Consider the following 13,225-nt stretch of genomic DNA (forward strand, 5'->3'; position numbering starts at 1 on the left):
CGGCTCTTTCTTCCTAACAAGCAGAGCATTATAATTCACTCATTTCGAAGCGGGAGTGCATTTAAACACGCCGGCTCCTCACTCCACCTGTCAGTGTGGCCTGGTCCGGTGGAATGTGAGTTATTCAGGTGGTCACTATTCTACACTAATTTGTTGGTTTTTAGGGGTTGACAAGCTCTTAGGACTGAGCTCATCAACTCCCTCCCTCTGGCAACATGCCAGTGATTTAAGGACTGTGTGCTGACTGACACACACACACTACAGACATGCTGATTGTTGCACGGTCGTTAGGGGGAAAAAAGGGGTCTTTTACCTGAAGAATTTGTCAAAGTATCACAATCAACCCCCCCTCTGTCCCATTCTGTGCGATCACGTGACGTCAAACTCCGGCGTCAGCGTGGCGCGAGCCATTCTATACTACCCTCCAAATTATTCCGTCAATCAAATGTCCCGGCACCTTAATGAAATAAATAGAACATTTGGTTTATATGCGATGCAGACATTGCGGTGCATAGCGTTTTTTTGTTTTTTTTGTTCTTTTCCACTATAATGTGCATTTGATTAGTGAGGGTAATGACAGTTGCAGACAGAAAAAACAGGCAGCCCCTTAAATCATTTGTTTGGAGTGTTTTGAATGGGGCCCTTATGGAGACACTTCGATGATCAGCATATAGGTGAGACCTTGTGCCCATCCCTGGTGCCAGACGCAGAGAAAAGGACGCCATTAGTATGCAAACGGTGTTTGATAGCCCAGTCCCCCCACCCCAGACAAAAAAAAAAACCCTCTGTTTTCACAAGTGGAATGCTCTGCTACTAATTAAAGACAATTAGACGCTGTGAACAATGGGCCAGAATGTGGGGTCATAAATCGACTCCTCCTCTTATTGGTTTTAGAGGTGCTAAACATTTGCATAACAGAGGCATACCAAAACAACACGCGCAATTATCGCCCGCTTTGTATGGTTCATTCAGCAATTGACATGATTAGATTTTTGCACGTGGGTGTGAAATCTATCAAGATTCCTTTAAGTGCTGCGTTCATTGACGGCTTCAATAAGGTATGGAGTCGAATTTGCGTGGAATTACATTTTCTAAATAATCATATTAAGGGGGATCAGCGGTTTGTGCGGGAGCGGTGTTGAATGTGCGTCTTGAAAGCGCTAAAAAACGATTATCGGCGGCCGATTGCGTCCTCATTGTGAAGCTTGCCGAGAGACTGGAGATATTACGCTGCTGATTGAGAAGTCTTTCATTGGCATCGAGAAAGAAAGAAAGAAAAGGCAGAGAAGAGCCTGGATGCTGCGAGCCAATTGCGGCAGTGAGGCTCGCTATTGGGCCGCAGCACAAAGCCCCGCCCCCGTGTGGCTTGATATGGGAATTTACTGGCGCCAGCCGCATCAGTCCGCGCCACATCTCATTAATGATCCCGAGCGGTGCGCGGATCAGGAGGCTGACACGTCCAAACTGCAGTCAGCTGATCGAAAACTGCAACAGGTTAGAGAAACGCAAGAGATATTTGTCGTTTCATTTTGGAAAACATTTTCTGTCTTAATCTACAAGCGCGTAATGCATCTTCTGTTCCATCGTTAGCCATCTATTTTTGTGCGCTTTGATTTTTAATAACGTGATTTTTTTTTTTGTAGGTGAAACGTAGTCGAGCTGGAGAAAAAGGAAGACCGCATTGTTTGAGGATTCTTTTTTTTTCTGCATTGAAAAAACTCGTTCAAGACTTTCACAGTGGACGCAAAGAATATTTATCAGGAGGATTAAACTTTCAGTGGACGGCAATCTAGCGTCTCAGCCATGGAGGTCGCAGCGGCAGATCAGTCCCGGTGGATGGCGCACCATCATGCCGTACTCAATGGCCAGCACCCGGACTCGCATCATCACGGCCTGAGCCACAACTACATGGAGCCCATGGCGCCTTTGCTGCCCCAAGAAGAAGTAGACATGTTTCTTAACCACTTGGACTCTCAGGGGAACCCCTACTACACCAACTCTCGGGCCAGGGTCACCTACAGCCAAGCGCACGGTAAGATGCGCAACTTTTGGGAATGATAGAGAATATGGGGAAGAAAATATATTTATTTGGAGAAGATGCTATTAAGGGTTGGCTTTTAAAATTTTATTCTATAGCGGGAAAAAAATGAATAATAAATCATGTGCGTAAGCAATTCGGCCCAAAAGTCGGCGGTGACATTTGCGTGTATATTCAGCAACATAAAAGGAATTTCTATGACAGCAGGAGGAAAGGGAAGTGTGTCATTTAACCCCTCTGTGCTGGGGCAGGAGTTTTGTGAGGGGGGAGAAAGAGAGAGAGAGGCACTTCCCGGATATAAAATAAAAACCGCAAAATTACTAATAACAATCGTTACTCCGAGAACTGCACGCGATGTAAAGATACCGTCCTGAAGGAGAGACGCGCTGTGCTTCGAACGCGTAAAAGAGCATTTTGTTTTATTCTACTGAGTGTGCGTCTTCTGCATGTCACGATAATTTCGTAGCAGGATAAATATTCGATTATCTTTCGATCATTTTGACAGCAGGGAAATTTTGACTGTGAATTTTGTCTAATTGCAATTATTCAGAGGCTATTTTAAGATTTCCTTTGGACGCATTTCGTCAAACAACAAATATGAGTAAGATGTCTGCGATTTCAGCTCGCCTCGCTGGGAATCAGGTCTGCCGACCACACCTCATCCACAGCCCTGGCATTCCTTGGCTGGACCCCGGGAAGGCAGCCCTGTCCGCCGCGCACCACCATAACGCATGGGCGGTGGGCCACTTCAGCAAACCCAGCCTGCACCCCACCAGCTCCGGCTATCCTTGTAGCAGCAACACCGGCACTGCTCCGGTGTCTTCGCTCACACCGGCCACCCACTCCAGCCCGCACCTCTACAGTTTCCCCCCCACCCCGCCGAAAGACGTGTCCCCGGACCCCGGGCCCACATCGCCCACCTCCACGTCGACCCGAATGGACGAGAAGGAGTCCCTCAAGTATCAAGTGTCGCTGGCGGACGGCATGAAGATGGAGAGCTGCAGCCCTCTGCGCGGCGGCCTGGCGTCCATGAACGGCCAGGGCCCGGCCACGCACCACCCGATTCCCACGTACCCGGCCTACCCTCTGCATACACCCCACGAGTACAGCGGCAGTCTTTTCCACCCCGGCAGCCTGCTTGGCTCGTCGTCCAGCTTCACGACGAAATGCAAAAGCAAAGCCCGGTCGAGCTCAGGTGAGTCTCTTTATTACATTCAGCTCGTTTTCCAAAACTGTCATTTTGAGATTTAGTGCACGGTTAAAATTGGAGAAAAAAATATATTGCTTCGAAAAATACGTTTTAAAACGGAATTAAGTGAGGGGAAAAAAATACCAAGTATATAATTCAGTGACACACACTTTCCCTCGCAGAATCTCGTGCAATTGGAAAAAAAATGCTCATCTTTTTCGATGTAAAATTGTTAAAATTTTAAATTAAATACGTACACACAAGACATATAATGGAGTATTCAGTATGCTGATATTTTTTTTTAAATTTGGTAACATGTATCAGCGTTAACAAACGGGATCATGTCGCCCCTAAGGCATGCACACAGGCAAAAACGCAAAATCGCAACAAATGACTTTTTTTTTTTTACAATTGGAATATTTAAAAAAAAATATTCAAAATGATTTCCAAGCCTGCACTTGAGAGCTTGATGCATTTTGCAACAGCCACTCAATGGGGTCAATTAGTGTAACAAAATGTACGTCTTGAACGTGACACTTGAGCAGATATTTGCTGGTCGTGCAAAGAGCTTGTTTTGGTTTTAACGTGCCCTCCATTGCACTTAAAAACCAAGGAGTCACGACGCCCTGGCTCCTGCCATATCCTGTATACCTTCGAGTGAACAAATCACGACCTCCACCCCTCCCCGCAGCCTCCCCATGCTAACAAAGAACAGGCGACAGAGCCCCGCTGTTTGTGTGCTTACAAAAAAAAAAGAAAAAAAAGAAACGCGGAGTCGAGTAAGAGACCGCAGCAGGGCAGCGGCGTTATCTTCTATTTTGTATTACACAATCATGATGAACATGCATTTGTTTACTGAACGCAATAAAATGTTATTTGCTGCAAGCATTGATTTGCACAATTAGTTAAATTAACACACAAGAAATGCTTTATGCATTTATTGTGTGATCATCTAACTTGTCACTATTTTATTTTTATTTTTTTTTAAACTGCTCCCCCTCATTCCTAGGCGATGCTGCCACTCGGACCATCTGACTGATGTGAACTTTTATAGGTCAAAAATGTTGTCTTGTGACATTTTAATAGGAGCTAGTTCATAATCGGGAACACATCGGAGGTGGCATTAAAAGGCGCTTATCAGTTAAAGTGGATGTCCAGTGCGGGTAAAAGTTGATTGACTGGTGTACAAAATGCCACACTGACATTTCAGCTGTCGACACGAATACCTTACTGTGGCTTCCTGTTGAATTAGCCTATTAAAAAAAAAAACCCCTCCTCTCTGCCTTTTTTCCCCAGCTTTCATCTTCTCATTTTTAATTTCAACACTAAATGTTGCGTAAGACGTCAGCGCTCGCTGATGAATATTTACAGCTCTAATGACCCATCTTAATGTGCTCGCCGGACTTGCGAAAGACTCGTGAAGTAGACGGGGGGGGGGGGGGGGGGGGGGGGGGAGCAAGAAAAAGAACCGTGGCGCATTTCAAAGGGAACAAGGTTTTTCGCTCCATTGTGGAGCGAAAGGGTGGGACGTTGGGTGTCGCTGCCATTATATTAGTAATAATGAGGTCGTACTCTTGGGATAGGGGGGATACTTGAATTAGAAGAACAGTTGAGCAATAGGCCATTTGAAGTCAACTGCTATATGAGAAGGAGAGAAAAGGAGAAAAGCGTGTTTCGCGTCAGGTTTAACCGAAAGACAATCGTTCCTCCCAACAGTGGCCGTGAACACGTTTACGTACTAAGATTTCTTATCTGGGGAGTCCCCTCGGCAGATGAAGTCCCGCGCTGTATTTTTCTCGTTCTCGACATCTCTTGACATATTCGGACTGGACTCCCCTCCCTGCATCAGTATCCATGACTAAGTTAATGACACACATATGCAGTGTGATATGTACACGTCACGAGACCCAGGCTGACTTCTGGGTCACTTGGGGTCCGCTGAGGTCACCCTGTCCATCGGCAGTGAACAGCCACCATTGTGTGCTTGCCCAATTCATACATGTTTAATTATATAAAATTTCTTTTTGTCCCCTCTTGAATTATACGCAGAGGGCCGTGAATGTGTAAACTGCGGTGCCACGTCCACTCCACTATGGCGGCGGGATGGTACCGGCCACTACCTGTGCAACGCCTGCGGACTGTACCACAAGATGAACGGCCAGAACCGACCGCTCATCAAGCCCAAACGTCGATTGGTGAGTCCCGCTCGTACGTCCGAAGGACCCCAAATATGAGCAAAAAGCAGATGCCGTCGACACAATTGCAGGAAAGTTATATTTTCCCTATCATCTTCCTGGAATTGTTTGTCCCTCTCACCCCCTGATGATCCACCTACATGGTTCGTTACAATACTGCTACTATTGCTATTGTTCCTGCTATCATTATTGCTGCTACTTCTGATACTGTTACTGATAGCGATGCCCATGTTGCTTTCGTTAACACCACGTTGGAGTAAATGACAGCACGCACATGGCCGTGGAGCTATCACACCTCCGTGGCAAATATAATTTGGGAAAACACAGAAAAGGATTATTACTGGATTTGAAAAGGATAAGAGTAAGATTAGAAAGTAATGATGTGTAATTAGTAAGAAAGCTGGAAAATATGTTGAATTATTAATGACAAAAAAAGATGTCTTTTTGATTTATTCCTTCAAATTATGAATTATGATACACTGTAAAAAAAACCAACTTGGATTAGTTTGTAATTTAAGTCGGAACAGCTTTAAAAATATATTTTTTACTATTAAGGCAACATTTTTGGCTAGCACAACTAAGCAAGCAAGTTGTTTGTTCCAAACTATTTTCAGAATTCTTTATCTTGTTGATCTTTAAGTTGGCGAGGAAAATAAAAGGGACGATAGTAAACTGCAAGTAGAATGTAAACTCCATTTTCTTTGTTGTGAGATGCGGGAAAGATGATTTTCACAACTCAAAATTGCCAACGTAAAATATGAATCAAAGTTTGTTGCCTTGAAGTTACGAATTAGCGTGTCCGACTCGGTTAAATGAGCTGTACGGCACATTGTTTCCATCAAATTTCCCCCACACACACACTGTGGCATTTTGTGATGACAAAATTCCTTGAGGTAGCCTTCCTAGTCAAAAAATCCATTCCATTTTCCATTCGGCCGGCTGCAGCTTTTTGCATTTCCAACTCAAGTGTTTGTCAGAGCCGTGTTCAAAGGGGCATCCAGTTGTTTCCTATCCGGATATCTGCCCGGCCCAGATAAGGAAGTCAGGCTCCCGGCTGTTTCCGCTTTCACCCAGCACGCTGCATTCTCTCTGGCCAGACTGACATATACTGTAAAGAGATTATCGCAACACTAGAGGAGCCGCTTATGCGCTCCGAAGAGATGGACCGAGAGGGGCGGGGATTGGAAAATACACGGATTTATGCTCTTCTCGTGTTTATCATTCTGCGTGCACAACCGGGATGTTCGGCTTTCTTAAAATGTTGACTTGATTGTATTATTTCGCATAAGAATATGAATCGGAATGCCGTCGGTTGGTACATGGGTAGAAATACTCGCACCTGGGTTTGATTTAAGAAGGGGGGGGGGAAGGATGCTTCGCTAACACAGCACCCGCGGGGTTCTTGCATGTAAAGTTAATGTTTCTTATTATGTGTGTAGAATTGATCTGCAATGGACACGGCACTCTAATGCCAGGTGGGGGCTGCGGGTTTTCTGTGGCTCGGTTTACAAATAGTGACAATTTTTTGTACCCATCCTGTATATCTTGACAATTTTTTTTGGGGGGGGGCTTAAAACACCAATTCAAGTTGGAATAACTTTTAAATTATGGACACGGTGGCAACAATTTTAGTTAGTACAACAAAGTAAGCAAGTTGTTTTCTCCCAAACAATTTGCTGAGATGTTTATACTTATATCTTTAAGATGTAGGTCATAAAAGGGGGCAATTAGTTCTGCAACTTCTTATTGCAGACAAATCCTCAATCGCAACTTCCTATTTCTTTGTTAAAAATAAGCGAAAGCCAATTTTCACAAGAAATGTTTTTTTTTACTTGAACTGTCCAGCTAAGAATTTTACCCAAATTGTTTGCTTGGACATTTTTATTTCACTTATTTTGCAGTGATGGGAATGATCTATTATTCACTTTTAATTCTTCTGCATTTAAAAATAAATCTTGCAAAAATTCACGCTGTATTTAATTAAAAAGAACTTTCCGAGCCTTCAAAAAGAATCATTATATTTCATTGGACAAAAATCAAGCCAGGAAGTTTTTTTTTTATTTGTGACGAGCCGGAATATTCATTGCGCTGCATCGTCAACAAATGAACGGATGTTTGAAGGCATTTTCTCTTTTCCCGCAGTCTGCCGCTCGACGTGCAGGCACCTGCTGCGCTAACTGCCAGACCACCACCACCACCCTGTGGAGGCGCAATGGGAACGGAGACCCAGTGTGCAACGCCTGCGGCCTTTACTTCAAACTGCACAACGTAAGTAGCCCCCCCAAAAATACACACAGTGCACCGTTCGGGAGGGGAGGAGAGAGGAGGGGGGGGGGGTCGTTAACTGGTCAAGTGGGCGGACAGCTTGTATCGATTTAGGAGCGGAGAAAGTGTGAGCGTGGAGCAAAGCCAGCTCGCCCTGTCGAGCAGAACCCACTGGCCGTCCTCCTTTTTTTTTTTATTATTATTAATCCATCGTTGTTTCAATGGGGGGCGTTCCTCCCCTGAGAGGCTGCGGGGTGGGACCGTCATTCAGTCTAACGGCGTCGGTTACATTGACGAGGATTTGTCTGAGGCTGTTCCTTTCAGATCCAGCCAGGCCCTCATCCTCATGTATTCAAATTGAGCAAGACCACTGTTTGCTTTTGAATTAAACAAAAGCCAAACGCTCCCCAGACTCACCTTCTAATTCAACTATAGTTTATGCAAAACAGCTGCTCATTATTTATAGCATACCCGGTTTGAATTAAGCATTTGAGTTAGACCCGCTGAAAGGAAAAGCGATGCGAGCCGATTCCTTGAAAAAAATACATGCGGGGGTCAAGAAATTTGGACGTAAAAAAAAAAGCACAATTAAAACATGGTATTCGTGTGCAGCTTTTTTTTGTCCGGGCCGCGTGGCGCTAATGTGCCGCTCCCCGCAGGTCAACCGACCACTGACGATGAAGAAAGAAGGCATCCAGACGCGTAACCGCAAGATGTCGAGCAAGTCCAAGAGGAACAAGCGATCCGGCGACGGCTTCGAAGAGCTGACCAAGTGCATGCAGGACAAGGCCTCTCCCTTTGGCGCTGGCCCCGGCCTCACAAGCCACATGACCCACATGGGTCACTTAACCCCCTTCAGCCACTCGGGACACATGCTGCCGACACCCACGCCCATTCACCCTTCATTCGGGCCCCCCCACCACACCAACCGCTCGCCGGTTTGGGCAGAGCCTCACTGAACTTCTTTCTCTGTTTGAGCCACCGCGTTGCCACGAACAGTCAAGGCCCACTTTCCCTCACGAGAAGCCGCAAACCGAGCAGACTTTCACAGCGGTCGGACCCGAGCGGCGCTCAGTCGGACTTGATAACTGCAGTTTAGTCGGAAAACCACAAGGAGCGGGACTCTGTGAGGAGCTCGCTTGTCGTTCTTTACCGCTCACTGTGGTACCCGCCTCTCCTCAGCCATCAACGAAGGGCTCCAAAGGTTGTCCTCCCCTCCCCCCTCCATCCTCTCTACGCTTCAGTGCTGGAAATGAAGGCCTGGCTGGACATAAGCGGCAACAGGGCCAAACACACAAAGCTGTGCTCTCGTCACATGCTGGATTGTGCACCAACACACTCCTTTTTAATAATGGCCTTTCATGGGGAATACAAGACAGTAAATAGAGTGTTTATAAATGCTTAATTGCTATTATGGTTGTTATATTTGATGTTATAATTATTGCTACGATAATTTATTTTCACTCTTTAAGCTTTTGTCAAAGACATATTGGAAAGTGTTTTGAGTTTGATTTCACGCTGATGACGCAAAAGGAAAACACTGACTTATATAGATAAAAATTCCCCCGAGCTGTACGTTTTTATCATTTTTCCATCTCACAAAAAGTGACGAAAATAAAGTTTAATACTTAAAAGATATATCGTCGCTTTCTTAAATGTGGTCTGCCTCTTTTTTTTTTTAACCTGATTTTTCACCACTGCTCTACTGATCCCAAGGAACCTGTTCTTTGCAATAGGGGAGTAAATTTTAATTGCACATCCACTACAGTAGGTGGCAGTCATGGTCTCATGGGTAGAATATAAAAAGACTCTTAGATCTAAGATATAAATTTGTTTTTTTTGGGGGGGGGCACAAGCATGCACAAAACCTTAAACGTATTCTCAAATCACATTTGTGTTATTTTAGCGGACTTATTGAGAAGTAACGGTTTGAATAGACTGTTGCCGCTGAGTCATTCAATTTTCAGTTTGAGCGTTGGAGGGGCTTGAAATATATTCTCTTTCCTGTAGGGGGGGGAATAAATCAAATGTGTAAATTTTTACGCTTCTAAACCTCAATGAAGGTGATACCACAAGACAACAAGTTGTCTCGACGCAAACCCATCAAAGTGGCTAAACAAAGAGCGAAGAAGGCTTGATTCTTGAAATCATAAGTGATATCCGATGTATCAAAGGGAAGCTCTGTGACCCCCAAAGCGTGGAAATGGGTTGGTCAGGCTCCTCCTCGATCTATGATGGCGTGTTGTTAAGAGAAGGCGTCTTTGTGGAACTGGGCCCCAGGCTGGTCCATTAGGCAGACTCCAAAAATATGAGCACATGCTGGAATATGCAAAGCCCAGGTAGCTAGCGCACACTATACACTCCAATTTGGGCCGACAAATACTGAGTCATGAGAAAAGTTCAGCGGGAGTCTCTGTGTCTCCCCTTAGCTGGCTGCCGGCTTTCTTGGCGAGGGTGATTGGAGTGAGAGGAAGGACAGCGGGTCTTTAGCGGGATGGAGAAGAGGAAGGAAAGGCAATCAGGCGACCTGAGCAAACACGTGGGGGTCTGCTCTGACCGTTTACTCACAGATGTGCACGCAGCTGAGGCTGCCAGGAAGCAGGCGTCGACTGTTTCTCCCTCATCTCATCCTTTTTTCTTTCTCGTTGTTTGTTTTGTTCATGTTTTTCCACTCTCCCTCATTGCTTTCTTTTGTACTTTTGAGTTGGCAACGCTTCTCTGCTTCTCTATTTTTGTTAGTATCCCCCCCCCACCCCCACCCCCTCGCCCCTCCTCTCTCATTTGGAAGATTACAGTCAAATAACGGGCTGAAGAGATTTTGAGCAGAGCCAACCATTAATGAGAGCTCGATTAGGGACAATTAAAGGTCATCGTCATTGAGTTTAGTGTGCCCTCGCACACTCGAGAGACAAACTGACCGATTAAAGAGTCTAAACAAAAAGTTGACCATTACCCCTCATTGAACTCTCCACCCCACTCACATCTGCTGCAGAGGTTGTTCTGTTGGGGTTTCCCACAGGCTTGATAAGATTCGATTGGACAAAAGTGGCCTTAAAGAGAAAGTGTCCTTTATTTCTTGGCTGGACAAAGCATCTACATTGCAGTGAAAGGAAATACCAAGCTATCTTAAGATGGAAAAGAGGCAGTAAGTACAGAAGGGGCCCCAAAACGGAACCCTGTGGAACACCATATGACAGTGGGGCAAATTGGATCTCCTCTGAGCAACCAAGGCTCACAAAAGTAGTCCCGCCTGTTAAATAGGACCCAAACCACTCAAGAACGCCATCGCTAATGTCGCCGACGAGCCAGAGCCATTCATGACGAACATTTTGATGGCAACACAAGGTCAAAAAAACGATACGGGTGACCTTTCTTTTAAAAGCCACCATACAAGTTTCACATCTTCACTTTCTCGCCAACTAAATATTTTAATATGACAATTTATGGTCGTGATTCAGCAAGTCTTTCTAGAGCAACAAATAAAAGTGAACAAGACATCCCTTTGTAAACTCACCTCATGAATTATGTGACACAAAAGAGCCATAAAATAGGATGTTACTTATCTGTCCTATCAGCTGCCTTCCACAGCACAGATGAAGTACAAAGATCTCAGATGCATTGGCGGGGTGAGCTTGGCGGCCACCTAGATCAGAGCAAAAGAGGTTTACGACCTCAACCTGGAACTGGACGTTTGGGCTCATTCTGAATCCCAACCTCCCTTTCTGCCTCCCACCCATCTCATCCAGTTTGCTCTTAACAAGTCCCACTGCCACCACAACTCCTTCTCCAAATGTAATGCTCCATCTCTTTGTGTCCCCCCCCCTGAAGAACTCCCACTCGTTTCTTGTCTCCCGCTCCCCCAGAGTATTTGTTTTTTCATCAAATTAAATTAGAGGAATCAAAAGGTATCCCGGGCATCCTTTCACTAAGTTGAGTTAGGGAGAGAGGGACGGCGAAGATGAAAGGAAGTGGAGTGCGGTTCAGACGCAGGTCTTTGTGCGTGTGTTGCAATTTGGGGGTTGACCTTTGCCTGGGCCTAACTTAAAAAAACCACCGCTCCTGCCAAAGACCCCTAGAAGGATATTAAAGCAGCAATGGAGGACAGTATCGAGAGAATACAAACAAAAGGCATGTTTTCCTGCCGTTTTGTTTATTGACACTGTGCAAAAGCAGTTCTACTTAAGCTATGACAAAGCACTGACTAAGCTCTTAACTGCCTCAAGCGTAAGAGTCACCAGTCACCGTGAACATGCTATAAAAAGAGCGTTTGGATTTCATGGATGACGAGAAATTCATAGAAATAATGATGCCATGGTTTCGAGCAGAAGAAAAAATATAAGTATCACCGCTTTCAATGGAAAGCAATTTTCAGATCAGTTCACATCAATTTGACGTGATCGAAAAAATGTCAACAGTAAAAAGTGATGCTCAGAGAAGTAGAGCTGACAGCAGATAATGTGATGACCTCTGTTGACAGGAAACAACCGCATCCTGACCTGCCAGAAGAGCCAATCTCACTACCGATCTCTCAGAAAGTCAGAAATTATGATGAAAAAGTCAAACGTGCTGAAGATCTTGCATCATTTTTCCTTTTAATGAACAATGTGGCCTTTACACCTTATGACCACGTTCAGAGTACAACCTGTTTGCTACTTTAGACAGAACAAACTTGACAGGTACAGGGTTAGAATACCTTTTGATTTTTTGTTTTTATTTGGTTTGGAGTTTTTCTTTTTAAATGTGAATTAATTTATTCAAAAAATAACATTTAGGATGGCCGATAATTAACTGCTGAGCTACTTTGCCCTGACTATTCTTGGCAGACATAATAATGATCCACTTGGCTGTGCTCACCGAGCTCCGACGGCCAACCAAAAATGGTCACTGTCCAGGCACAATACAGCCTAAAATGAACCATTCAGTTTCCATAATCACATGAACTGAAAGCAATTCAAATTAAGAACATTATGAATTAGCATCGGTCATATGACTGCTTTTCACATTCTTTTCAGTTCATCCATTCTTTACCTGATTACTCAAGTGTGAAATCAACTACAAGCTAGGTAGCTGTCGGTGCAGCATGGCCATGCTTCCTCCCATTTTAGCCCACAAAGGAGGTCAGTCTTCTCTCTGAGGGGACAGCGAGCATTTAGGATGTTCACCTGGGACAGTACAGGTAGTATTCAGGCCTCATTGTAGCATGCTGTAGCCCCGCCCCCTGATCACCTGCTCTCGCGCACAAATCCATCACTACAGTCTGAAAACAAATGAGCCCATTCAGACCAGAGAGCAAGTACAGTACTAATGTCTTGGAGGGCTCAAGGGAAGGGAGTCTGAACTTGCCATCCTCTTACATGCCTGTATAATGTCCCCCACCATTACCAGCACTCCCATCCACGCAAATCACTTTCACTGGCAGGTAACTGGAGAAATGTATGAGTGGCTTTAGGAGAGTTTGGCCTGTTTCCAGGAAAACCAAGAGGAGGACCCTCCCCTGGATGGATCCCAACTCGTAGGGAAGAGCGAAGGAGGGAAAGG

General features: G+C 45.0%; 1 protein-coding gene across 2 annotated transcripts; it reads left to right on the forward strand.

The window, feature by feature from the left end:
- Positions 1 to 1,407: 1,407 nt before the first annotated feature.
- On the forward strand, positions 1,408 to 9,323 carry gata2a (GATA binding protein 2a). 2 transcript variants are annotated; one of them, XM_085924782.1, is made up of 6 exons: positions 1,408 to 1,494; positions 1,644 to 2,032; positions 2,661 to 3,233; positions 5,277 to 5,422; positions 7,565 to 7,690; positions 8,347 to 9,323. In XM_085924782.1, exons 2-6 carry the CDS (start codon positions 1,804 to 1,806, stop codon positions 8,644 to 8,646), a joined length of 1,374 nt encoding a protein of 457 aa, XP_085780908.1. In that variant the 5' UTR covers positions 1,408 to 1,494; positions 1,644 to 1,803; the 3' UTR covers positions 8,647 to 9,323. The 2 variants fall into 2 exon arrangements, with proteins under 2 accessions (XP_085780908.1, XP_085780909.1); XM_085924783.1 differs by lacking the exon at positions 1,408 to 1,494 and having other exon boundaries at positions 1,515 to 2,032.
- Positions 9,324 to 13,225: the final 3,902 nt, after the last annotated feature.

Source organism: Syngnathus leptorhynchus, chromosome 11, assembly GCF_054491065.1.
Source record: "Syngnathus leptorhynchus isolate UIUO chromosome 11, UIUO_Slep, whole genome shotgun sequence".
In the NCBI taxonomy this organism is placed as follows: Eukaryota; Metazoa; Chordata; class Actinopteri; order Syngnathiformes; family Syngnathidae; genus Syngnathus; species Syngnathus leptorhynchus.

Excerpts from the sequence above, each read along its gene's own strand:
- gata2a (XM_085924782.1), top strand. The coding sequence starts at position 1,804 with ATGGAGGTCGCAGCGGCAGATCAGTCCCGGTGGATGGCGCACCATCAT. Across the intron at positions 2,033-2,660 it reads CACCTACAGCCAAGCGCACG|CTCGCCTCGCTGGGAATCAG; the intron begins GTAAGATGCGCA and ends CTGCGATTTCAG. Across the intron at positions 3,234-5,276 it reads CAAAGCCCGGTCGAGCTCAG|AGGGCCGTGAATGTGTAAAC; the intron begins GTGAGTCTCTTT and ends AATTATACGCAG.